The sequence below is a fragment of the Lethenteron reissneri genome, chromosome 12 (genome assembly GCF_015708825.2).
Source record: "Lethenteron reissneri isolate LAM-NWPU_2019-01 chromosome 12, ASM1570882v1, whole genome shotgun sequence".
NCBI lineage: Eukaryota > Metazoa > Chordata > Hyperoartia > Petromyzontiformes > Petromyzontidae > Lethenteron > Lethenteron reissneri.
In genome coordinates this window covers 8,689,563-8,717,262 of record NC_083790.1, presented here as the reverse complement: position 1 = coordinate 8,717,262, position 27,700 = coordinate 8,689,563, and the positions used below count along the sequence as shown (strand labels likewise).

The 27,700-nt window shown below is 46.1% G+C and overlaps 1 protein-coding gene across 1 annotated transcript; it reads left to right on the top strand.

Annotated features, from left to right (window-relative positions):
• Positions 1 to 30: 30 nt before the first annotated feature.
• On the top strand, positions 31 to 26,690 carry BMS1 (BMS1 ribosome biogenesis factor). Its single transcript, XM_061550652.1, is given in 25 exon segments — positions 31 to 221; positions 1,544 to 1,839; positions 2,707 to 2,749; positions 2,751 to 2,898; positions 3,726 to 3,805; positions 4,239 to 4,427; positions 4,695 to 4,837; positions 6,193 to 6,314; positions 7,126 to 7,322; positions 7,989 to 8,158; positions 9,531 to 10,477; positions 10,803 to 10,904; positions 12,668 to 12,846; positions 14,260 to 14,341; positions 14,669 to 14,742; positions 16,131 to 16,220; positions 16,223 to 16,360; positions 17,495 to 17,683; positions 20,661 to 20,841; positions 22,693 to 22,751; positions 22,889 to 23,011; positions 23,542 to 23,689; positions 24,197 to 24,372; positions 24,850 to 25,011; positions 25,773 to 26,690. Coding segments are annotated over 24 exon segments (4,233 nt in total). The 5' UTR covers positions 31 to 221; positions 1,544 to 1,570; the 3' UTR covers positions 25,995 to 26,690.
• The last annotated feature ends 1,010 nt before the right edge of the window (positions 26,691 to 27,700 follow it).

Sequence of the window (27,700 nt, the reverse complement as noted above, 5' to 3'; positions counted from 1 at the left end):
CCCCCCCCTCCTCGGAGGTCACGTGAGCTCTTCCCACAACGCACCGCGTCTCCACGAACATGGCGGCGCTCATGTCTGCACCCACGTGCGCTTGATTCTGCCGGGTGGGAATTCTCGATTTCGCGCTACTCGTGGCCGCGTTGACTCCGCGCGGTGTCGCGCAGTAACGAGACAGCCGGTGTCCTGCCTCCTCTCACGCGGGGGGGTTGAACTCGCCGTCGGTGAGTGCTGGCCGGGCCTGTGAAGGCGGTGTGCGGCCTGTGAAGTGTGCGCTCAAATGAATGTGTGGTAATTCGCGTTTGTAATCGCGCAGTGAATTTAAGTTGGCGTGTGTACGTTTGAGTTTACTTTGTTAACGAGTCGAATGCAAAGGCTCTTAAACGCTGGGCGCGCCACCCTGGCGAGACGCGAACGACTTTCAAGAGGGGGTTCGCAGGCTGTGGCATGGGTATCGTGCAGGAGATGTTAAATGAAGAACTCGTGTCCCTCCTGCTTGCATTGAGAAATATTTCCGTGATGAAAAACGCGTTTCGGCCCGCCCATAACGTCAATTCATCGCCTTTTACTATGCACATATTAACACTCATTCATATGGCCATTGGGCTTAACTAATTTTGATTAACGACACATTTATACTAACAGGGTTTTTCCCCTTTTTTCTGGCAACAAAACTGACAAAAAAAAGGGGAAAAACCCTATTAGTATATTTTGGTACTGGCAAAGGAGATCCCATGATGACACATTTATACTTACGCGATCTAACCCAAAAAAACTAAAACCTCTGTTACGAACCCTCAAAGGGTTGATCGACCATGTCCATGCTCTTTGAATAACACAAATGTTAAGAGCATTGCTGATTAGTTGTTCAGCGCACGCCTGGAGAACGGTGATTCGAGGGCGGGGGGATAAGCAGACTTCAGGTGTGTGCACTTCATGTTCTAATTGGCTGCAGTACAACAAGCCGGTTGGCAACTCATCTGCGTGGACTTTCTAAATGCATACGTGGGTGTGATTTACCGGTGTTAAACATTTAATCCTAATATCTATTATAAAACAAGCTTAATGTGTGGTGTGAGTAAATCCGTGTTCATGAAGTGTAATTCGTTTACACCGTACTTTTATATTGAGCTGACATCGAGTTTTCATTTGGATTTATTTAGTGGATTAGTGTGGGAGGAGTGAAATTGGGCTCATCCCCCCACTGCATAAAATATAAATGTACATACAGTACATTATAATTAATTGTCCTTTGTCAATCCACTTATGGATAAATACCTTATCTGTCATGGGGGTTGTTTGACTATACTGTACTTCACGTCGGTCAGTGCGGATTGGTGAAAGGGATCCGGAACCGGTTCACATCTCATTTGCCGTAACCTGGAATAAAACTCGGGTTGCTCGGTGCATATCAGAGTAAGCGAACCACTGACACACCATTGTACCCCAATACTGTATATGGATTTGTGATTATAAGTCATGAGGTCATTGTTGCATAAAGGTGTAACGAGTGCTTTTATTGTTTTGTGTGTGTTTTAATATGAAGATAGAAAAGGCCACAAAGCAGAGCAGCATGGAAAAGGAGGATAATAAGAAGCTGCACCGCAAGCGGCAGAGCGGCCCTAAGTTTGACAAGAAGAGGAAGCGCAAGTTTCAGCAGCTCGGTCTCGACGATGATGGCCAGCAGCATGGAGCAGACGAGGGGGAGTGGACCCGTGGAGCCCAGAGGAAGAAGGCGGAACGAGCGAAGTCTGCGCCGGAGAATGTGGAGGACGCACGGCGACGTAACCCCAAGGCGTTCGCCTTTCAGTCGGCCGTGCGCATGGCCAAGCAGTTCCACAGGTGCGCGCGTTAACGTATGGTTTGTGCGTTAACGTATGGCTTTGTGCGTTAACATATGGTTTGTGCGTTAACGTATGGTTTGTGCGTTGTTATCTCTAGCGCTACCGTCAACATCACCCACAAAAGTACGGTCACTGTGGAAGTAATACCTGGCAGAAGAGAGATGTATGTCATAGAACAGCATGAGACTAGTGTGCCAAATGATGTACAGTTGTTAATAAACTCGTGTTTTCTGGTCATATGGAAGACCTGTAATTATTGGTATATAGATGCGGTGGTACATCCAAGAGAAGTCTTGATAGTTAGAATTCTTTAAATGTTTTTATGGTTTTGTCATTTGTATGGAATATTCACATTGGTGGTCTCCTGAAAGGCGACAAGGTAAATATTATTTGGTCTCCAGTTTCCAGCCAGGAAGTCACATTTAGGGCTTAACAGTCCCATCAATATTTAGTTGGTAAACTAAAAATGACTTGGCGTGATCAGTTTCTGGCCCTTAACAGGGCCTTTTTGGCATTAAGATAGTCATTAAATCTGGATTCGAATTAATGATATTCGTTCAACCCAGATGACTGTAGTAATGTTTAAGGTGACACAAAAACAAGTAACAGGTGGGCTGCTATAGTAGTGAATTATTTTTATATGAAAGAAGACTGAAGACTTACATTGACTGCATACTTGGATCTCATTGTTGAAACATTTGAATTTAGTACCAAATTATGGTTAAACACATGTCACATGCAACTGTATGGAATTTTAAATGTTATTTTATGTTGAACTTCTTTCGCGCCATATGTAGCCAACTGTTGCATTATAATGCATTCACGCATATTTATATTAATCTCTTGCTGCTGTGGCTTCACTTAGGACTCAGGACCTGAAGGCACGCAAACACCACATTCCCCTGGTAGGATCGCACGCCCCTCGAGCCTCCGCCTATACTTGTGGCCGTTGTAGGGCCCCCGAAAGTGGGCAAGAGCACGCTGGTGAGCTGCCTCGTGCGCAACTTCACGCGGCAGAAGCTCAGCGAGCCCAAGGGACCCATCACCATTGTGTCTGGTGAGATTGCACCCTGGCCCGGCATGCCTTAATGCAGAATCAGAATATTTATTTATACTGGAGGAAGTCGATGAGCTATAGAGCTCTTTTTCGCAGATGTCCAGTAGGGGTAGGTGAGAACTTTAGAACAACAAACAATAAAAAACACGATAGCAGTGCAAAGTATAGGAAAATAAAAAAATCGCTTAAAAATATATATATACCAATAAAACTTTTTTTTTTTCGGAAGTGACCTGCATGACAAATGATAGCTCAACAAAGTAGCTTATCATGTGGAAATGTATACCATCTTGGAAATGTATGCGTCTTGTGAGTAGATAAGGACAGTGCAATCTGGAGGTGGTCAGGAGGCTCGGAAGGCGAATAGATACATAATACCACCATGTTGGAGCAATGAACCGCCTCTGCTATGATCCTGTGATTAAACCGGGTCCTCAAGTGGACTGAGTTGATGGTCTCAGCCCAATCGGCCAATGACCGCGCACACAAAAACACGTTTTTAAATTGTTTTATTTAATTCGACACGTAACTTTTGAGACGTAAGCTATCTGTTGGTTTATCATGTTGTGAACTCTACTATAGCAGGGTATGTGCAGTGCCTTCGGATAAATAAGACTGGGATGGATTTATGAGCTAATGCATTCTTGTAAAGTTACAAATGGAAAATGTAATTTCATGAAATTATGCTAATAACACAATTGAAATTTAACTGGGAAGATTACAATATACACGACATGTACATTTTTTCCAACGTGGATATGAATAAAAGGAGTTAATAATATTGGTGCATGGATGAGTGATTAAACAATGTGAATGTCCCTGAACAGGCAAGAAACGGCGGTTGACAATCATGGAATGTGGCAATGACATCAATTCCATGATCGACATTGCGAAAGTGGCTGACCTGGTGAGTGCCCAATTTTTCCCGACATTACAGTCATCACAAACGCCATCCTCTCTGCCTCGTACTCCGTGCCCTACCTTGACACCCGCCAACACCCCTCCTTGGCTCTGCCGCATTCTTTGAATCCCTTGGCCTCTTTCGCTATTGGTGCATTATTTTTTGTTTTCATTAAATTATATCTCATAGCAATGGTCTCTGCACTACTTGCTGTCCATTGTTGCATCCATCAACTGAGATCGCTTCTATCTATTACAAGTTAGATTTTTTTTTTATGGTGAGATAATGGTTTTCCTCTTTCCCTTGCAACCTTTGAGTAATCTCTCTATCACTATAATTTGCAGCCGGTCATTCATCCTGGTCACATGTCCTTCATATTAAAGTGTCACATTCGTGACATATATCGCTGATGTGTGGTTGTCGTTAATTTTCTCTCAAGGTTCTGCTTCTAATCGACGCGAGCTTTGGCTTCGAGATGGAGACGTTTGAGTTCCTCAACATCTGCCAGGTGCACGGCTTCCCGCGCCTCATGGGCGTGCTCACGCACCTGGACGCCTTCCGCAACTCCAAGCAGTTGCAGAAGACCAAGAAGAAGCTGAAGCACCGCTTCTGGACCGAGATCTACCAGGTGCTGGGTTAATAAGATAGCAGCACTGGGGAGACAAATGTAGCCAGATGTTTAACTGTCAACAACCATCCCCATCCAATTGTATGTATGCATGTTGAACTTATTTCGCGCAGTACGTAGCTAACCGTGCTATTCGGAGTTGCGAGGGAAGGACCACATCCTTTTGTGTGTACCGTACTTTCCCTAGGCACTGTCTAAATAGCACTTGCTCCTGCGGTGTATTACGATCATCTTATTGTGTTTGTTGTGTTTCGCTAAAACCTACAGGGGGCCAAGCTGTTTTACCTGTCGGGCATGGTAAACGGAGAGTACCAGAAGCAGGAGATTCACAACCTCGGCCGCTTCATCTCTGTCATGAAGTTTCGGCCCCTCACCTGGCAGACGACGCACCCCTACATGCTCGCCGACAGGTAGGCACACACAAACGCGCACGCGCGCGGTCACACACATGTAACGCATGCACACACATGTATGCGTACACGGATGCATGTATACACGAATAACACAAGATCCCCCTTTGTAACCAAAGCAGAATTTTGGGCTAAGTTCTGTTAGTGAGCACCTAATGAAGGCCGGCATGGCACGATGGGTTGGGTTTCCAGTACCATGCCTCACCGCCTTTTGTTTCTTCAGTGGCAATGTTTTCACACCCCACCAAGTGCTCGTTGGAGTCGATCTGGCCACAAATCGAACCCAGATCGCATGGTTTGAAGCGCCGAGCTCTTAACCACTACGCCACCACTCGCCGCATACATATATGACGCAGATGTATACACACACCTACATGAACACCCACATGATAGGTTAAGTGATAGTAATTCTGTAACTTGACAAGGTTTTTCACACAAGCTAAAAAATAGCTGTGTGCTGTTATTATATATACAAGTATTATATTACTAGCCTTTTGCCCGTCCAAGGACGGGTGTATTGCAGTAAATCTGAAATTTGCAAGCGAAAAGCAGACTGCGACGTGATATTCATTGCATCAATGCGTGTGCAATTTGTAAGGGCGCGGTGACACAGACCTATTTCATTTAAAGGTTATAATCCCTTGTTCATCATGACGTCCTTTTTACTTTGATGTCTCAACAGCGTTTACGGGATCGCGTGACGTGAGGGTTCTGCCTTTGTAGTGAGGGTTGTGAGTTGACGCCGAAGAGGGGGGAGGAGGTGCCTCGGCCCCCCATGTGGAGTGACGTCACCCGCTAATTATTATGAATGGGGGGAGGGGTGTCCATTTGGAGAACGTCACCTTGTAAACATTATTAATGAGGGAGGCTGTTCGTCCTGGACTGACGCCACCTACTCATGATTATTAATGAGTGGGGAGGGTGCTCCATATGGAGTGACGTCACTCGCTCATGATTATTAATGAAGGGGGCGGTCCATGTGGAGGACTTAACCTGTTCATGATTATTAATGAGGGGGGCTGGTCGACGTGGAGTGACGTCACGAGTGTTGCACACAGACATTCTTGGCTCATTATAGTAGGTAATAATAATGGGGGGGGGGGGGTGTCCATTTGGAGGACGTCACCTGCTCATGATTATTAATGAGGGAGGCTGTTCGATGTGGAGTGACGTCACGAGCATTAAGCACAGACATTCCTGGGTGATTATAGTAGGTATACCAAAAGAATAGTGAGCACTGAGTTTGTTCTGAGAAAACAAGCAGGTGTTTGTAAATGTCCAAGTAATATTTATCAGTCGCAGTAACGTTTCTCCGCAAACCTACTAAGTGCGCGTGTGCGCTTGCGTCCCATCAGAATTGAGGACCTGACGAACCCGGAGGAGGTCCGGTTGAACCCCAAGTGCGACCGCCTGGTGTCGCTCTACGGGTACCTGCACGGGACTCACCTCAAGAGCCGCTCGCAGGTGCACATCCCAGGTGATTTCCCGACAGTCCCCATACCGGTTGCCCACTCCAGTAGTGGCATCGAGCGAGTATCTGACCGATGAGTGTTGGGCGAAGGCGGGCGCCCGTGCGCGCGTTTACGCTGGTGCCGCCCCTCTCTGCGTGCCGTGCGGGCACATTGAGGGCCACCGTGGGGCACCGCAGTGGCGAGATGTTTACTACCTCGCCTGGTATGCAGGAGGTTGTGGGTTCGATCTCAACCCTAATGCCCGTTTATTTGAATTTTGCATGCTTTCCCAGTGGTCGTGTGGACTTTTCTCTAGGTACTCTGGTTTTTCACTCCACATTTATAATCAACATACATGCAGAGTATTTGGCTGCTGCTATACTTTTCCATGTGATAAACCACTTCATTGAGCTATCATCTGTGGCCAAGGTCGATTCTGAAAAAGAGCTAAATAGCTCAGTGGACCTTACCTGGTAAAATAAAACATGTGATAGGCGCTCGCTGATGTATATGCACAAAGACGGACAAATATCCCCCATATAGCCTTAACAGACTGGTGGGGAAAGTGCCGTTAGCGAGTACCTATGAAGGCCGGCACGGCACACAAATGGGGTGGGTGGTCAATACGCTCGGCCACCTTTGTCTTCCAAGTGGTGATGTTTACACACTGCACCAGGTACTCATTTTTGGCTCAGTCGAACTTGGAGGCCCAATACCGGTTTGGATAATCGTCACTGGTGTTGACCGTGAGTGAGAATCGAACTCGGGTCGCCAGGTTTGTTGTGCAAGTGCGTTAACCGCTACACTACCACCCTCCACGCACGCACACGCACACAGGCGCAGGCGACTTCTTCCTGCGCGATGTGAGCTTCCTCCCGGACCCGTGTCCCCTTCCCGAGCGCCGCACCAAGCGCACGCTTGACCACCGCGACCGCCTCATCTACGCGCCCTTCTCCGGGGTCGGAGGCATCGTCTACGACAAAGACGCCGTCTACATCGACCTCGGCGGCAGCCACTCGCACAAGCACGGGCAGGTACGCACGCACGCAGACACGCACGCAGACACGCGGGTGTGCGGACGCGTCTAGAACAATATGTCCGGTGGGAGCTTTGCGGACCTGCAGTCACTTTTGTAGATTCTTGTTCAGAAAATTTCGTGTTTTTTTTTTTTTCCGTGTTGTGCTACGTAACAGTTTTATTTTAAATTTCGCCTGCTTTCCCAACAAGATAAATTATCACGAGTTTACAGCTTGGGATATTTGACCAATTCCTTATTGAGTGCTTATTCACATGAGAGCATTCAGGATTCTATTGTAATTACATTGAAACATTTTAGGTATTACCTATCAATATTGATCCTTTGGGTAAAGGATTCAAAGGATGATCTTTAACTCACTGGCTAAGATGAGACCATAGGCATAGTAGTAAGAGGAAGCCTCTGATTTTGTCATGTACTTTATGGCTATAACCATTTAATTCACCTTGCTCTCTTTTTTGTGTCACTGCCACCCATTTTCACGACCCCTCCTTCACTTTCACGCCCCCTTTTTCTGCTGCTCCCCAATTCCTAACTCTCTTTCACTGTGGCCTCCTTTCCCTGACACCCGGCCGTCCCTTGTACCTCCGTCCCTTCCGTTTTTCCCGTCACCTAATTTCCCTTGCCTTGTGCGCTCTCTCACCGCCGCCGCCGCCCGTTGCAGGAGGAGCTGGAGGAGACGCAGGGGCCTACCCAGGAGCTCGTGCAGACGCTCATTGCGAACCAGTCCACGCTGGACGTCAAGATGGCAGCCAGCCGCATGGCGCTCTTCAGCCGCTCGGAGCCGATGCAGTCGCTTGACGTGGAGGAGGAGCCGGACGCAGAGGAGCCACCGTGAGTAGCGCTCGTCCTGATGAACTGGGTGGAGCCGATTAATTAACGTATTCTATGCATTTTTCAATTTAAAGCTTTCGTGACTGCAGGGATTTATCTTCTTGGTTCTTTCGGTAAAGTCACGTAGAAGGGAAAGAATAAAATAATAAAAATTAAACATAATAAAATAAAGACAGCGTCATTCGGACGCTGTCTTTCCGACAGACCTGTTCTTCACCTGAGGACGGCTGCTTGCGTTGTGGCCGAAACGTCGTGAGAATTATTTTATTATGTTTTATTTTTATTATTTTCCGTCTACGTGACTTTACCGAAAGAACCAAGAAGATGTATTCTATGCAATGAAGATGATAGAAATGGCAGCTGTGGTGCAGTGAACCATAAGAACACTGCATGTTGGCACTGGATGGAACTGTACATGCCTGTGGGGAGCGGTGGTATGAACCCCGTGACCCGAGTTCGGTTCGTGGTCACGGCCAACACCAGTGACGATCTGTTCCTGGGCCTGCCCTAGATAGACTTGTGAGTACTTGGAGTGGTGTCTAAACTTGGCCACTCGTGAGACAAAAGGGGGACCGGACCGGGTGTGGTGCTGTCCACCACCCTCTTGTCCGATGTTCAGGCCTTCATAGGTGCTCTCGCTAACAGCACTTGCCACATGAGTCAGTTCATGCTATTTGGGGGATCTGTCTTTGGTCTTTGTGTGTGTAAAGTAGTGTTACTCCATTGGTAGTGAGAATTGTGCGGTCTTCACGGTGAGAAATACAAAAAAATGTTCATATCGGTTTTTAAAACGACCCACCATAGGAACATGGAATTTTTTTTTATTTCTACTGACCATGAAATTGTGATTGATTCAGGCACAATCTAAATTAAAAACATGACTGCATATAGCAAAATTTACAATGTTAACATTATCGACACATTTGGCAGAACTAAATATGAACGATACAACAAACAATCTTATAAAACGTGTATTTAATAATTTTAATACAAATCTAGTATTCCCAGTTCATAGTCGTCGATTGTGATTTGTGCATGGAACCGCATGAACCAAAATAGATGTGACATGTGCCACAAGGGCAACGGAGAAACAATTCACGAATCGAATTGTGACCCCGAATTTGTGACAATTCAATCATTACATCCTACTAAATAAATCTCTCGTGATTTGTCTAGCGCGTATAGCATTAAGAATCGTCTGATAAGGTTACGTAGCCAGCCATTTATGAAATGGCGTTGGTGTTGAGGTTTTGTTTTTGATTGTGCAATGTGCTCGCGTGTTTCTAGCCATCGCGCTTGTCTTGAGGTTTATGTGTTGACAAACTAGATCTCTGCTGTTAAAGACTCAATAACAATTGTAACCATGCTGCAGGTCGGATTCCCCCATGGAAGAGCGCGTGACGGATCCCCCCGTGGAAGAGCGCGTGACGGATCCTAGCACGGGTCGGGTGAGACGCCGGGCTGTGTTCAGTTCTCAAAGTGGTGACGCTGGCGCTCAAGATGATGGTGATGATGATGATGACAGCGAAGAACATGACAGTGAAGGAGAAGAGGATGAAAAGGAGGACTCGGGAGATGATGATGACGATGATGGAGACGATGATGGTGACGATGATGAAGATGAGAAAGAGGAATATTTGAAAAGTCCAAAGAAAAAGCCCCTTGGCCGTGTAGGGCCCATGTTGAGTCCGGAGAAAAGGCCGAGGAAAAGTTCCGTCTTGACAAAGGAGGAGATGGCGGCTTCCACAGACGACGACGTTGAAGAGGAGCCAAGGGTGGTGAGCATCAAGAAGAACGAGGAGCAAGGGCAGCCTTCCCTCGATAGAGATGGTGACGACGACGATGACGATGATGATGATGAGGCTGTCAATGAAGATGGTAGCAGTGATGATGATATCGATAACGAAGATGAGAGCGACGAGGAAAGTGATGAGGATAAGTCAGGAGGTGAAGCCTCCGATTTTGAATGCCAAGAAAAATCGAATGGAGATGTTTCTGAAGGGTTGGGAGACTCCATTGAAGACCGAGATGGTAATGAAAGCAGCGGTGATGAAGGCGATGACGACGAAGATGATGACGATGATGATGAAGCAACAAAGATTATTGCCAAGAGTAAGCGGGAAAAGAACTCAAAAAGAGCTCCCATGGACTCGGGCAACGCTTCACGCGACCATAGCAGTAGCGGTGGCGATGATGAGGGTGATGAAGAAGATGATGATGATGGCAGTGATGAGGACAGTGATGACAATGCCGTCGAGAAGATGTTGAAAAGCGAGGATATGTTTGTGGAAACTGAGGACGCGGACAGGGAAACGGAAGGTATGTGTGTTCGCACACACACGACGGTCGTGATGATAGCCAGCGATTCGTGCAACGAACAATACTCTCATGTGCAGGGTGGGCGGGAAAGTTTTTAATCTTGATTTGAAGATTTTCCCTCTGCTCTGTGGGCCAGAGGCCACTTGAAGGTATCTCAGTGGTAGTTCTATGATATCCGCTTCCATGGGCCATTCTCTTACAGGTTTGCGCTGCCCTTGAGAGATTAAAATAGTTGCTTCATCTTGTGTTACACTGATGGCACGATTGGGATAGAATCTATCGAAGCAAACAGGTTACCGTTGCCGCATGCTTTGTGTTTGCGCAGGCGCTGTCATGTGGAAGCAGGACCTGGTGAAGAAGGCTGCTGAGGCATTTGTGCGGCGGCGCAGGGCAACAGGGAATCTGCAGAAACTCGTCTACGGGAACGGTATGTATAGGACTGTATGTTAAACTTCTTTCGCACCGTACGTAGCCAACCGTGCTAAATCGGAGGTGCAGGGGGGAGGACAAGAAACAACACAAAATGCAGTTACAAAGAAATTATTTTCAGTTGAGATTTAAAAGTGTGGTTTCCTAATATCGGACGGAAGAGCATTCCAGATGGCCTGCAGAAGCGCATCTGAAAGTGCATGATGCGGTGACCGTCTTTGTTTGATAGCTAGCCAAAATCCGCTGCTGTGAAGACGACTGGAGTTCGCTGGACTGTTTAAACGGTGAGCGGGGGGGGGGGCGGCAGGGATGTCGGCTGTTGTTGCCATGGACAGTCACGATGGTCAAGCCGCAGATTAAAAGTGATTCTTAAGATCGCGGTGGATGAGTTGCATCACACGTGTGGAAATCAACCTATTTATCGCTTGAGCAAAGTATATGTAAGTGTTATCCTACCGCTCGGCGGAGCGGTGGTGCAATGGTTAGCGCACTGCGGTGTGAACTGTGCGACCCGCCTCCTGGCTCTGGACAATGTTGGTGACTGATGATGTCTGAATTGCTCATGGGCAAACCACCCTTACAGCCAGGAATGGTAAAAAAAAAAACCCCCAAAACTGCCCTTCATCTTGCAAAGAATTTACATCAGCGCTGTAAATTAACTTCTTCTATGCACATTATTCGGTGTTGTTACATTGGCAGAGGGTGCACATGATCAATTAACAAAAATAACTTGAAACATTAATACATTTGTGCTTCCTTGAAAGGAATAAATGATTGGTGACACTTTGGGCAATGACTCTTCATTCAACATGAATGTTATTGAAGGATGTGAATTTTTAATATATGTTACTATTACAATTAGGTTAATAAAACAAATGCAACCTACAAACTGGGCAAAAATAAAAAGGAAAATATAAATGAGATGGTCAAGGCGAGAACAAAAGGAATCGATTGTTGGATGGAGTCGTAGCCCAGAATTCTAACAATTGATTCATTTGGCGGGGGGGATAATTTCTTGTCCAGTGGTCACAATGACAGCCGTGCCAAAATCTGGCATTGACGCTGATTTGATGAACGACAGTGACAACTTCCATGTGGATGGTTGCGGTTGTGATTAACAATATTATTCTGATTACAAGTGGTGCTATAGAAGGACGAGCTATGATGACGATAACGCCCGTGCTGCTTATGAGCATCATTTATGTAACTCCGGGCCTGATTATTTTGATGATCTAAATTAATCGGGTTCGATTCCTGGCCACGGCTAACATGTGGTGGCTCTTTAATGACTGCATTGCGGTTGTTGAAATTTGAAAAAAAATCCTTGGTAGCCGACCCCTGATTATTGAAGTCGAGTTTACCATTGGCAGGGGTTCGGCAACCTGCGGCTCTGTAGTGGCGTGCGATTCATTAAGAACTGTTTATTTTTAATTGTTTTATATTTATATTATTTTATTATTTCCCTTCTACGTGACTTTACCGAAAGAACCAAGAATATGAATCCCTGCAGTCACGAAAGCTTTCAATCAAAATTCATTAAGAACTGTTTCGTGACGTTATTTATTTGAGCACCACCGTCTCGTATTCACGTGCGTTGCGGTTCGTGAAATATTGAGTTTTTTTTTACCGATTTCAAAAATAAATGGCCGCTCTTGTTGTTTTGTTTGGCGCCGCCTGGCCACGATGGTGTGCGACGATGGCTATATCCGGCGGTGACATCAGTGCCGTGTTTGCCCTCCGCACTGACGAATGATGAGGTAGAAGTAGAGGCGGAGGAGGGAGAGGAGGACGGTGACGGGGAGTCCGGCGGGGGGGAGCTGGGAGGGCTGTTCCGCGTGAGCGTGGCGGATCGCACCGAGCGCACGGCACGAGGGCGGCTCGACGACATCGACTCGACGCGGTACCCGCCGGAGAACCTGCAGGACTGGGATCTCGACGAGGTGAGGGGGGGGGGCGGGGTGGGGGGGGGCAACAGGAGTTACGTGTGCGGCCAGGTGTCGGCTCCAGAGTAAGAATCAGAATTCTTAGTTTTTTCGGTAAAGTCACGTAGGTAAAAAACGGTCCCGCCTGAAGACGGAGACTTGTGTTGCCTCCGAAATGTCGTGATTTAATTGATTTATTTTCATTTATTATTTTATTTCTATTATTTTTTACCTACGTGACTTTACCGAAAAAACCTAAAGGTATGAATCCTTGCAGTCATGAAAGCTTCAAATCTAGAAAGAATCAGAATCTTTATTTAGACTGCAGGAGGTGGAATCCGATGAGCTATGAAGCTCTGTCGCGGATGTCCAATATGGGCGGGGTCAGTGTGTTCAGGCTGGGTGCGGCACCTTGTGTGCCCTGCAACGAGCTGGAATGTACCGAACGTACAGAGTAACAAATCGATCAAATGTATTATAATGGTTTGGTTTTAGCTTATGTGTATGCCCGTGTAGGGGACGGCCAGATGTGCCTCGACACTCAGGTCTGTGCTGTGTTCGATTGTAAGATCAGGTGATTATTTCGTTGGTGAGGCCAAGACCCATGGTCGGTGGTAAGTCCAGGTGTGTGTTTATTAGTGGTAATGAGGCATGGTAACAATTCGGCACCGAGGGCTTGATGGAGGTGGGCAGAGCGCTGAGCCCCCCTGGGTTCAAATCCATTCAGTCGCCTGTGATTATACCAAGTTCTCAAATCAAAGTGAGTTGGTGGACTCAGCCCATTCGGCAATAACTTTTCAAAACGGCATCACATTCGAGTTTTGTATTTCACTCCCCAGTGCGTGGGTATAAATCATTATTTGAAGGCATCTCGGAAGAGGTTGTGAGGAATTTGCTTCTGCAGGTCATTCTCTACAGCACACGGGGAGAAAGCATTGCTCTGCGAGATTTACAAGTGCATGCTTTGCCTCGTGACATCCCCCAATAGCAGAATTATAGTAGAAGACAAAAATATTTCATCCGTAAATCGACGCATCGTTTCTTACATGCCCATCAGTAGAAATGCCTCCACAGTAGTAAGGTCAGGTGCAAGCAGAGTTGTCTCCATCGCAGTCAATGGATCCAGACTTTTAAATCTCTGGCTGAAAGACCCTCACCACCTGTTTAAATCCACCTCCTCCCTCTCGTTCTCTATCTGGTCTCTATGTTTTTTTTTTCCCCAGGTAAACTTCTCATTTTCTTTTATTTGCACGGCCCTCTCCGAGATCCATTGTTTGAGGATGACTTTTAAATCTGAATTATTATTGCGTTTCATGTTTATTGTTGAAGCATAGGTAGGACCAGAGATGTTAATAGGCGCGAAGGCACGGCACGCTCGCTCCACGTTGTGACCGCGAACCCGCACCCTGCGTGCGTGTCCCCTCGCCCCAGATGGTGGAGAGCATCAAGGACTGCTTCGTCACGGGAAAGTGGGAGGCTCACAAGGACGCGAAAACGCTTCTGGACCAAGACGGTAAGGGGCACCCGCGGCAAACCTCTCGTGCCTGATCCACGCTTGGCGTGCGAGAGGACGGCCACCGTGGAGATGTGGGAGTGGTGAGATGTGGGAGTGGCGATCTCGGCTCGTGCAGAGGTGGTCTGTTGATTTTTGTTGCGAGATGGCAGCCGCTTGGAGAGAGAGGCCTTCATCCAGCAGTGGATTGAATCACGGCTGATGATGGTGTTGTGTTTACCGCACTACTTTACAAGTTGTTGGTGCAATTCCACGGGGAAAGGTAATGTTTTTTTGTATGTGCTTCATCAACTTGAGCCAACTTTAACTCTCTGTTTTGTTTTGAAGATGCCCTTTATGGTGACTTTGAGGACCTTGAAGCTGGAACGATTATTCATGGGAAGAAAGATTCAGCCGGCGCTGTAAGTAATTTGTTTCGATTTAAAGCTTTCGTGACTGTAGGGATTCATCTTCTTGGTTTTTTCGGTAAAGTCACATAGAAGGGAAATAATAAAATAATAAAAATAAAACACAATAAAATACAATTCTCACGAAGTTTCGGCCACAACGCAAGCAGCCGTCCTCAGGTGAAGAACAGGTCTGTCGGGAAGACAGCGTCTTCACCTGAGGACGGCTGCTTGCGTTGTGGCCGAAACGTCGTGAGAATTGTATTTTATAATGTTTTATTTATATTATTTTATTATTTCCCTTCTACGTGACTTTACCGAAACAACCAAGAAGAAGTAATTTGCTGTTTATTTAGTTGTATTTATTATGCGTTGTCTTTAATTAAATTATTGTTCTTGTGGCACTAACAGACACTAGTTAACTGGGGTTTCTTGTTCAGTTTCGGGAATAATAAACAAATATATACGATTGACGACTTTTATAAATATTTTCACTGCATTTTCGTCAAAAAAGACCTCTTTGTGAGAGGTTCTGAGATCGTTTTTCTTCCCCTGAAAGTATACGCACCATGAAATAACATCCACTGTTTTTTTGATATATTATAATGGAAGCCTATCTCAAATGTTTAAAACTGTAAAGGGTTTCTTAAATCTGGACTATTTTCTTGTTCGGGCTGGAACTTCGTATATATTGGGTTTTGGGGATCACCTCGTCATTTATTAGCCCTGAGGAAGCAGCCCTGGTTGGTTGGATCTGGAATACCCGTACAGACCATAATGTGTATTTTGCTCAAAAAGGGTGACTTATTATTGAAACCTTTTACGTCATAAGACATCAAATGTGTATTAGGTCGTGGACGAGCCTGTAACATGTACAGCAAGGATACATGGCCGCAAGGATATTCGATTTTATTTTTGCACTTGGCAACATGTTCGGAACTGAATGCTAATGTCAAGCTCTGCCAGCCATGAGAGGGATTTAGAGAGTTCATGCAGTTGTGCTATTTCTCAGTTGAAGGGAGCGCAAGCTACAGTGGTTTGCTATGTAGGCCGTAGTTTGGTTTGCATGGCCACAATGGCACCGACTCGTCTTTCATTTTCCATTAATCGAGGAGATGTGCAGGTCCAGTTCTGTTCTTAGATTTAAAGAATGTTGGACTCAACTGAAATCACTCAGAATTAAATATCTTTGCCGATGACACTCATGCTAGTTTTGGGTAAATCTCCAAACGAAGTCAAACGTAAAAATCCAAGGGATTTTTTGCCAGCGTTCTACTGTATCTAGGCGAGCGTATAGTTAATGGTGGGGCGCATTGATACATATTGCACGGGAGGCGCGTGCGGCATTACATAATTGGACGATGGTGACAATTCGTCAACTTTCCATGGGTTCTGTGAGACAGGAGGGAGCCGAGGCTGGCAGCTCGGACGACGGAGATGACGGCGCCAACGATGATGACGGCGAGGGCAAGGAGAAGGGGCAGCAGGAAGGGGGGGAGGGGAGGAGAGTGACCTGCGGGGGAAGCGTTTGGAGCAGAAGCGCAAGCTGAAGGAGATGTTTGACTCGCAGTACGACGAGGGCGGAGAGACGTACTTCGACGACCTGAAGGCGGAAATGGACAAGCAGGCACAGGTGAGGGGGGGCCCGTCGCTCGTGGGCGGTGCAAATGAAGTATGGTGTTCTTTATTTGGGTAAACATCGCCGTGTTTCCCCCGCAATTCTTTGTCAGGAGGGATCTCCGATTAGCGCATTTGGCTATGTACGGTGCGAAAGAAGTTCAATATACGTGTATGCATCTGCATTGGGAGTGGTGGGCCAATTCCATTACTGATTGCGTGTGAGGGGCAGATAAAAAGCTGTGCCACATGGATTTAAATACATCAACGTACTGCCTTATTCTGGCCACCTTACAGCCCCGAGTTTCAAACAACATGCAAAAATGTGTAAAAAGCACTGTGCCTTTGTACATATGCAACAACCATCATCATTGTGAAAACGTGCATTGTAGGCCTCTTCTCTTAGTTCACCATAACAAAAATTAATTTGAGCATCTGTGACCAATTGACTTAAGCAATAATGCAGTTTTCGACAGATGTGGACCGGTTTCATCCTCAATAGGTCTTATCAGAACAGTATCGTGGTCCCCATTTGGCTGTCTTGTATGGTTAACATACACACTGTTGTAATGTCATTAACCCGGGTTCAACTCCCAGTTGGCCTTTAATCAAGGCTGGGGAACCTTTCTAGTCCAGCCTGCACCCTCATGAGGCCTCTACTACTTAGAAACAGCCTGATGTTTTGATCACTAAGGCGAATTGCCCGATGATGCTGGTTGTAATTACCAGCGAAACGTCGTACTCAAATTGTGAATGTTGTTGCTTCAACACACCGGTGGGCTAAAGCAGTGAACTATTTGTCTTTGTCAACGTGACACATTTTTTACTGATTGGCCGTGTCGGGTGGTGGAGGGTTACGACACATTTATAAATAAACGCGATCTAAACCCAAAAATCGTTGATTATGAATACACTGTTCTTGTTGAAGTGCACTCGGTTAATTCCATTATGCAGGTGGCCTCGTGCCTTGACGGAAGCGATTTGGGCGTGCGTTCACATGGGGCTCGCACAGCAGTAATATTCCAAAGGCCGATTCGGCCCCTCGTACGGGAAGGGTTCCCCCAACTGTGGGGTAAATGATGGGAGAGGAATGTCGAGTAGACTTTGAGGACACTGATCTTCAACAACTGCTTGCTGTGTCGGTCGGCAGCTGAACAGGGCGGAATTTGAGGACGTGAGCGAGGAGGCACGTGTGCTCTACGAGGGATTCCGCCCCGGCATGTACCTCCGCGTTGAGGTTTCCAGCATGCCCTGTGAGTTCATCGCAAACCTGGACTCCAGATATCCCATCGTCCTTGGCGGCCTTGGCGCCGGTGAAGGAAATGTCGGCTTCGTGCAGGTAAACAAAATGTGATTGCGTCGGTGTTCTGGTTCATTATCTCTCTACGATCAAAGTTGATGGCAGGTCGGTGATATTTGAACCTGTGGTAAATGTTGATCCTAATAGCCATGGGACCACGGCGGTTAATCATTGTAGCTTGGTGTGCGGCGTTTTGTTTCATATGCAGGTTTTTCTCGCTTTATGCGATTTCGCGTGTATGTGTCTAACCTATTTCTACCCAAAATTATGTTTGCGATTTAAATTCCAACGTGGCAAAGCGGTAAGACGTGGGACAACATTGTGTGTGTATTGTGTGTGCCGCTTGGCATTCAGCTGTCTCGTGCGGTTTTGCTTTGTGCGCCATTTTTTTGTAATGCATCTACTCCCGTACAAAGCCAGGGACACGTGCAATGAGGTTTGTTAAAATTAGAACAGATTTGGTTGATTTTGAAACACCACGTGATTGGCTAAATATCCTTCAAAGTGCCACAGTCTCGGGGTTAATGCTGACATCAGTTATTTTGGATTATATCAAAAAAGGTGTCAGTTTTGTTGCCAGATAAAAGGGTAAAAAAACAATTATCATATTTTTTCTTCTGGCAAATGAGGTTCCAATGGTGTAAATGCTTACCCCGAGCTCTCATACTCTGATGGTGCATTGTCTTTAAGTTGTGCGCCTTTTGGCGTCATCTGGTCCAACACCATGTGAGACTAGGCTCTAAGGAAAGCTGTCTCGGGTGTAGACCAATCAACTTCAAGGACAGTGATCAGAGTTGTGTTTTTTGTTGGCATTACGACTGCAGGTATTGTGGTCTATGCAAACATATGACTCTTTGTAAAAAAGGTGTCAGTTTTGTTGCCAGATAAAAAGGGTAAAAAAATAATTATGAGTGATTTTTTTTTTATCGCAGTTGCTGCGCATCAGCCCCAAAGTCCTATAAATCATGAAGCAGCCGGCAACTGAGTGATTAGAGTGAATTGGTGAGCACTGGAGCATCGTAATTGGGTTCTATGAAGCAGAGTTCAGTCGGTATGTGGAGCTCAATTTCTGGGGTGACAAGAGTACTCAAACCTGGTCACACTGGCACTTTGCACAGCAAATTAAAACCAAGCTTCTTCAATGGCTCCTAATGCCATGGTTTTGAAACCCAGACATCCAGACATTAAAACATCTCTGTCAAGAGCTGAACTTTTTTAACATTCAAGAATATTGCTTCAGTCCCATTACTCATTCAATGTAGATATGGTAGTCGCTTATCTGTTTGCTCTCTGGTTAGGTATTTGTACAGGATGTTTCCTTTTGCTGTTATCTTGTTTGCTTTTAATATAGATATCTTTTTTGGGGGGGGGGGTAACCAAAACAATGACGCAAATGCAAATCCTCTAATTTTAATATTACATTTCTTTTATTTGTATATTTTTTAAAGTTCTAAACAAATATGTTATTTACCAATTCTACATTCCAACCACAAGTATTGTGGTTAATGCAGACATGATTCCTTGTAAAAGGTTTCAGTTTCGTGTTTAACAACTTAGCACCTGTTTTGTTGCCAGAAAAAATGGGAAAAAACCTATTTTCATATTTTGGTCCTGGCAAAGGAGGTCCCATGATGTAGCTGCTCACCCCGAGCTCTCATTACTCTGATAGTGCATTGACTTTGAGCTGTACGCCTTTTGGCGTCCTCTGGTCCAACACCGTTTGAGACGAGGCTCAAAAGAAAGCTGTCTTTGGTGTGGACCAATCAGTTTCAAGGACAATGCATATATTATCAGTGCAGACATGATTCCTTGTAAAAGGTTTCAGTTTGGTGTTAAACAACTTAACACCTGTTTTGTTGCCAGAAAAAAGGGGAAAACCTATTGTCATGAATTTTACATGGTTAACATCAGAGCTGTTAAATTTTGACTTCAAACTTTCGTGACTGCAGGAATTCTTATTCTATAGTTCTTTCGGTAAAGTCACGTAGATAGAAAAATAATAAAATAATAATTAAAATGAAACTAAAGTGAATAAAAAGTAATAAAATATCACGATGTAAAATATCACATCGCAACACTATATACTGACTGTCGTATATCTACCAACTCTACAGCAGTATATACTGACTGTCGTAGTATCTACGGAGTATATAGTAGTATCTACGGAGTATATAGTAGTATCTACTGACTCTAGTCGTAACTACTATATATCAGTATTTGCTGACTATAGCATCAGCTGACTATAGCAGTATCTGCTTACTCTATAGCAGTATCTACTGACTCTACAGTAGCATTTACCGACTCTTGCAGTAGTATCTGCCGACTTTACATTAGTATCTACTGACTCAATAATAGTATATATCGACTCTATAATAGTACTAACTTCACAGAGTGTAGTGGTGAGGCCTAGTCCCGTGCAGAGCCCCCGGCCTCACCTTGATTGGCTAGCCGGCCGATGTGGCACCTTTGCAGGCTGGGGTTGGGCTGCTCCCCCCCCCCCCAGCATCCCCCCGTCCGTTTTACGTTTCGCGCATGCGCAGATGCGTGCTTTGGCACTTGCTAAGCATAGTAATATAATAAATAGTACAAAATTATTAATTTAACTACTTGACGGATGTGAAATACGAATAGCGCTGGCTCACCCCCGGTCTTATTGTGTGGTATCTGGGTATTTTTTAACACCGTAAACCCCACAGTTTGCGAGTTAAATCCGTCGCTAGTTACGTACACAGGCAGACAGATGGACACAGACAAAAAATTACTTTTATACGTAAGATATTTTATACAAAGATGGATCTATGAAGGAAACAGTCGGCTTATCCATTTTAACCGCTGTTTACACCGCAAAGTATGGTCAAACAACTCCAAACATGACTGAAAGACATGGCGAGTTCTTCATCCAGCAATGGATGGATAAAGGACTCAACTTACAAAATATATACGCGCGCCTACATGAAATACGACTTTGCTCTGCGTTCACGTTAAGACGACGCCCGCGTTGATCCGTGTGCCGCAGATGAGGGTGAAGAAGCACCGCTGGCACAAGCGCATCCTGAAGACGCGCGACCCGCTCGTGTTCTCGCTTGGCTGGCGGCGATTCCAGACGGTGCCCATGTACTACATCGAGGACCACAATGGCCGGCACCGCCTGCTCAAGTACACGCCGCAGCACATGCACTGCCACGCGGCCATCTGGGGTGAGTGGACATACGGGGGGGGGGGGGGGGGGAATCTGCCGCTGGTCAAGCTGCGAGTGTTCTGCCACCCACCGAACGAGCGGTTTTTTGATATTTGGTTTTTTACCCTTATCTGGCAACAAAACTGACACCTTTTTTTACAAGGAGTCATGTTTGCATAGACCACAATACCTGCAGCCATAATGCAAACAAAAAACATAACTCTGATAATATATGCACTGTCCTTGAAGTTGATTGGTCCACACCCGAGACAGCTTTCCTTAGAGCCTAGTCTCACATGGGTTGAACCAGATGACGCCAAAAGGCGCACAACTTCGTACGTCGTGAGTGTGACAGTACAATGTCGCATATCTGACTGTCCTGCATCCGCCGCGATCGGTTTACCCGTCAGAAACCCAGTGCGGTACTTCTACACGGTGTCACTCGTTTTATATTGGTGTTCACAAATCCGACCTTGTCACCACGCATTTGTTTATTCTTAAATCTGTAGTACATAATTTGTTTATAATGCACGGCGAAGCATTTTCGGCACGTTTAATGGCCTTTACGTTTTATTTTTGTCCGGGAAGCTATTTGTGTTTCAAACTTTTCACAAATTCACCTATACACAGTCCTCAGAAAGTCAGATATGCGACATTGTACTGCCATACTTGATGATGATGACAGCATTGACATTTGTACTCATTGCAAATAACCAGTCTCAGCAGCTGCGGAGGAGATTCTTGCCGTGTGTATGCATGTGCTTTGAATGCTTGAGTATAATTTGATGTGTTCACGATTAGTACAGAACAGTGTGTAATGTTAAATTTCGACACACATTAGGGTGGGTAGAATAATACATAGTGTTATATTAAATGTATAAGGTATAGGTTGGTTTACAGCAATACAGTATATAATTTAATGTTGGCAGTATATAGTACGGTATATGCTCGTGTGATGCAATAGAATATAGTTTAGATGGAAGCATATTATATAAATTTTTACGACGTAGAATTGTAATGTATTACTTGCTGTTAGTAACTCAGCTTATTGTAGAGTATAGTAAGTATACTGATGGTGCTATGCAATTTATACTTTAGTTTTTTATGTAGTTTATACTTTAGTTTTCTACGTGGTTGTTGAGTAACTGCAGCTACATATCATTAACATTCCTTTCCTTTGTTACTGCTAATCCCTGCACCCCCCCCCCTTGGTGCTGCTGATCCTGCATAATGCATGGGCATAATATGACTTTGAAACCCCCCCGCCCACCTCCTACGCATTTTCCATGAATATGCTAAATTCCTCTTCATATGCACATTCTTTTGTTAAGGCGCTCTTCTTCCACCTCCAACGCAGCTTATATATAAGCTGCTAGCTTGGCAGTGTCTCATTCTTCACCTGAAGACGGCTGCTTGCGTTGTAGCCGAAACGTCGTGAGAATTATTTTATTTTATTATGTTTTATTTTTATTATTTTATTACTTCCCTTCTACGTGACTTTACCGAAAGAACCAAGAAAGTGTGTAATGTGGCTGAATCTTAAGACACATTCAAAAATAGGGCGTCGGGGGAGGTCGACGTGGGCAAAGATAGAAGAGGATGGTTATAGAAAGTACAAGTTGAAGATACGTCCTTTAGAAGAGACGGTCAGAGGCAGGGGAGAAAAGGGAGGTCTTAATCCTGCACTTGAACGAGGTACAGGAGATATGGTGGTGCTGGAGGCTGAGGAAGAAAATGTGATGATTGAAGCCACTCCATGTGAGGTCCTTGACTTAGGACATTGGTTGCTGGCACATGACATGAAGAGGAACAGATTATATAGCACACGCAACACTCGTATGTACTTAGTATTTTTTTGTTCCTTTGCCAGGACCTATCACGACGCAGGGATCCGGATTCCTGGCTGTGCAGTCGGTGGCTGGTTCCTCTGTAAGTATCGTTTACATTTACTAAAACCATATCCAGATGAATGGAGGAAAACCGAGTTGGGTGGAGAGAGGGGAACATTCCGATGGGGTTGACCGAGTCTGCACGTTTGTTTTTTTCTGTACTGCGGATCTTCTCAGCCGGACTTCCGGATTGCGGCGACGGGCTCCGTGCTTGACCTGGACAAGTCTGTGAAGATCGTGAAGAAGTTGAAGCTCACGGGATGCCCCTTCAAGATCTACAAGAATACAACTTTCATTAAGGTATGACTGGCATGGTAACCGTCAAATTACGTTAATTACTCGCACTGTGTATAGGTGCGCCGTGTAAATAATGTTCTTGTCAAGGCAATGAGCCAGCACTTTTCTGTGGTCCTTACTTTAGAGCGCTGGGTTGCTGTCTGTGATAAACATTGGTGCTTACAAGTGTCATGGTCTCGGAAACTTTGCACACGACTGCTGTGATAATTGTGAAAGTGTGCCTGGGGGGGCGGTAGCGTCGTGGTTACCACGCTTGTAATATGAACCTGGCGACCTGAGTTTGATTCATGCTCTCTTTCAACATCACTGACGATTATCTGAACTTGTCCCAGGATTGCTCTAAGTCGACTCGATTTTAAACGAGTACATGGCAAGGCGTGCAACCATCGATGCTCGGAGGATGATGGCGGCTGGGTTCTGGCCACACTGCCCTATTGCGTGCCATGCCAGCATACACAGACGCATTTGTCCTAACTGCATGGCGATGTGGGTGGTGTTCGTCTTTGTCGGCGTGTGCGTATGTACGAGTACAGGACATGTTCAGCTCGGCACTGGAGGTGGCGCGCTTTGAGGGAGCGTCGCTGCGCACCGTGAGCGGAGTCCGCGGGCAGATCAAGAAGGCCATCAAGTCGCCCGAGGGAGCCTTCCGCGCCACGTTTGAGGACCGCCTGCTCATGAGCGGTACGCGTACTTCTTCCTGTCTCTCCCCCCCCCCCACACCCTCATTTCATGGCCACTGCAGATTTGGCGCAGCCCGTGATGAACTGCTCATGGGAACACGATCGATCGGCGATCCCAAAACGTTTATTTTATATTATCAAACACAATGAGCATAGGTAATGCCCACAGGTTTAGTTTTTTCACAGGGAAAGCGGCAGTTTTTGTAAATGTTGGCTACGTATGCTGCGAAATAATTTCACCACACATACTTGCATGTGTGCATCTTCTTGGTTCTTTCGGAAAAGTCACGTAGAATGGAAATAATAAAATAATGCAAATAAAACATAATAAAATATTTATTATGTTTTATTTGTATAATGCAAATAAAACATAAAAAAATATTTATTATGTTTTATTTGTATTATTTGTATTATTTCCATTCTACGTGACTTTACCGAAAGAACCAAGAAGATGAATCCCTGCGGTCACGAAAGCTTTAAATCGAAACTTACATGTGTGCGTTCGCAGACATCGTGTTTGTGCGCACGTGGTGCCCTGTGGAGGTGCCCAAGCTCTACAACCCCGTGACGACGCTGCTGAAGCCCACGGAGGAGCGCGCCTCCTGGACGGGCATGCGCACCCTGGGGCAGCTGCGCAAGGACCTGGGTGTGCCGCTGGTGCACAACCAGGACTCAATCTACAAGGTTGTCCCCCAACCCCCCCCTCCCTCTATGAATGCGTGTGCTTGCACGCATGTTGTTGTTGTTGTGGTGCAGCTCTATTGGTTGCAGTCGTTAACACAGTGCACTACAAACCCGGCCAAGGGGGTTCGATTACCTACCATTAAATAAGTGCCTTGTGCAGTTTGTGTGTGTGCCAGACATCAACACTGGAGAGACGACCATGGTCCAAATAGGTGCTGACCAACAGTTATTGTCCTAACAGTGTAGTTAGACTCCATGGAGATAGTTACCTTTGTGCGAATTGCATGTGGTTTTCAGTTAGCACTGTGGTTCATTCCACTCCACTATCACACCCTGGCTTACCTGGGTTGGATTTCCATCCATAGATAACAGCGTCGGCGTTAGCTTATAGTACTTGTCCCCAATGCTTTGTGTGGATGCTAACCTGTTTTTCTCATCGCCCGTGTGTGCGTGCGCCCATGCATTCCCTGCGTGCAGCCCATTGAGAGGAAGCCGCGGGTGTTCAACCCGCTGGTAATCCCTCGCGAGCTGCAGAAAGCGCTGCCCTTCAAGTCCAAGCCCAAGTTGACGGAAGCCGCGAGCCGTGTCCCACGCGACCGCGTGCGTCCTGCTGTCGTCCGGGAGCCTATGGAGCGCAAGGTGCGTGCGCCTTGTCTAACGGAGTCCGCTGCCCCTTCGGATGGAATCCATTGCTATGATGTTTGCTTGCTTGCTTGCTTCTGCACTCACGGATTCACTGCAGTCACTCTCGCACTGTCGTTCTGTCACCTCCTTGTCTCTCTCTCATCGCTGCTACCACAGTCGTTTTCATCAAATTAACGTCCGAAACCCTACGCTATTGCCAAGGATGACTCGTCCCAAATTGACTACTTCCCCACTTCCACACTGTTCAGCTAAGATACTGGATGCAAATTTGTCTTCGTGTTCTCTTCACACTGCTTCACTCTGCAACTCTCCAATGTCATATTTTCCCAATTTCATGTAACCGAGGCCAATCCAAGAAGTGCGACGCCTTGTTTTCTGCACTCATCATTAGCAATTTTTGTAGGCCTTTAGGCCTGTGTTCGGCAACCATGAAAAAAGAAGGGGTGTGGTGAAGTTTTGGCCCATTTACGAGATGCCTTTGTTTGGATGCATTCTGGGTACCTGCAATTGTGTGGTTTAACTCAACGGCTGTTAGTAATCCATAACGTCACGGTTCTGTCATGTGACCTCTTTCCAGCAAACGTTTTAACACTCATGAGGCCTCGGTGCCCCTAGCCTCGCGCAAGTCGTTGAGTGCGAGTCACTTTTGCTCAACTCGTATGCGTGCGCGTGGCCCGCACTCTTATTTGTTCCGGGCTGACGGCGCCACAGTTTCCACCCCGATTGACCCACCACCTCTGCATTGATGACCGCAGATCGCCGAGCTCCTGCAGTCGCTGGGCACCATCAAGAACCAGAAGGTGCGCAAGCAGAAGGAGCAGGCGCTGCAGAAGCACGGCGAGTACCAGCGACGCCGTCAGAAGGAGGACGAGGCGAAGATGCAGAGGATCAAGGAGGTGAAGAAGCGCGTCTTCCGCACCATCGGGCAGAAGGAGCGCAAGCAGCAGAAGTCGAGTCTCTCGGGCCCGCGCCGCTAGTGGTGACCACGAGCTCTGAGGCACCACGAGACGGTGGGACAGCTTGTAACTGTGCTGGCGACATGGGGGGGTGGGAGAGGCACGATGGGGAAAGGTTCCCCATGTCACCCTCCAAGTACACGCGTCCCTGTTTGGAGGTGGCGGTGTGCAGGACTGGAGATGGCTGTATTCCTTGCTCTTGTTTCAACTCGTCTGGCTCTACCAAACTAGTTAGAGGTTGAATGAGCATAAATTCAATGGTTTTGTTTGCTCCCGATGTGCATTCATTTTCCAGTGTAAGAACCTATTATATGTTTTATGCAAGGAATTTTCATGCACGCCCCTCCCAACATCTACATTCGCTACATGTAACAAAATAATTGCTTTTTGAATCAGATTGCTATTCTGAACTAAGTCGATTGATATTTGCAAGTGGGGAAGACTTTCTCAACCCCGAAAACAAATGGAACCCAGCTCACCGCACTCACCATTGCCAGACCGTGGGATGGTTACGTTTTTGTAAAATGTTTGCATTTTTGGGAAATGTGTGATCTTTTACATTTGTGTTAAAAGGTCTGTGGTTAGAGTTACGTTAATATTGCGCAAGGCTTGAGTTTGTAGAATGCATTCGATTCTACTCTGCCCATCCGTTTTTATAAATAAGCGCTCGATGTTGCATACATGTGCTTTGGCGAGTTCAATAAAATATTCTGTCTATACTGTGTGTGGTTGTGTTATGCTGCACGTTGACATTTGAGATATTAGAATACGGTGTAAAGCAATATAGATAAACCTCAGCCAGCTGGACTAGTATGGAGGAGGAAGGCCCGGTCTGGCCAGCTGAAAGATCCTGTGAAAGCTGCAAAACTAAGAATGACTTCCTAAAATCACGAATAACTGAAAACCATAGCTTGGCATGAAAAAAAAATAACATTTTATTACATTCTCTTCCCTAAACATAAAATAGCAAACTATTGTACTATGTGTTGTGTACTGTGTTACGTATTTGCCCTTGAGGTGTGATTCGCTGAGAAGTAAAGAATACACCAGCAGTCAACACAAACACGGATGGACACAACAGGAGATGCAAACGCAGAGAAATGAAAGCTAGAGATGGAGACAATCAACGGAGCTCTCCACCGTAGGGCAGAACTGACTGGGCTTGCACTGCTGCCATGTTACTCGAGGTCGTCAAGGAGGCTATGTGAATTTAGTCAACTTGCCCGCCTAAATGTGAGATCTGGCTAGCTGGGGTTTGTCTTTTGTAGAGAGACGGTCTTAATGTTTTTGTATTAATATATAGCACAATTGTCTATAACCATCACCCAGAATACACCATGATTTCGTGTCGAGCCCAAGGAGTGCTTGGATGGGTGGACCACCGTGTACACATAGGTTGTAATAGGGCTTGCGAAGCTTCGTGGTCGACAGCAGAGGGAAACGCAACACAATCTATTGTCCAGTCCTATACTTTGTCCACGTCGGCTTCATGCCCTTACCAGCTCCGACCAATGTGCGTGCGTGAAGTCTGGTCAAATATCCTCCACGACCCCCACCATATATGGAGAGGGTCCTCATCCAGCAGTGGATTAACACAAAGGTTGTACCATAGCACCGTCTAAATGCCAGGACCAACACGTTTCGAACGGTTCACCCATGAAGCTTGACCATTTCCGACGGTATCGCGTGTTTCTATGACCCCTGTGGGCGACCCCTCGTGTGGATGT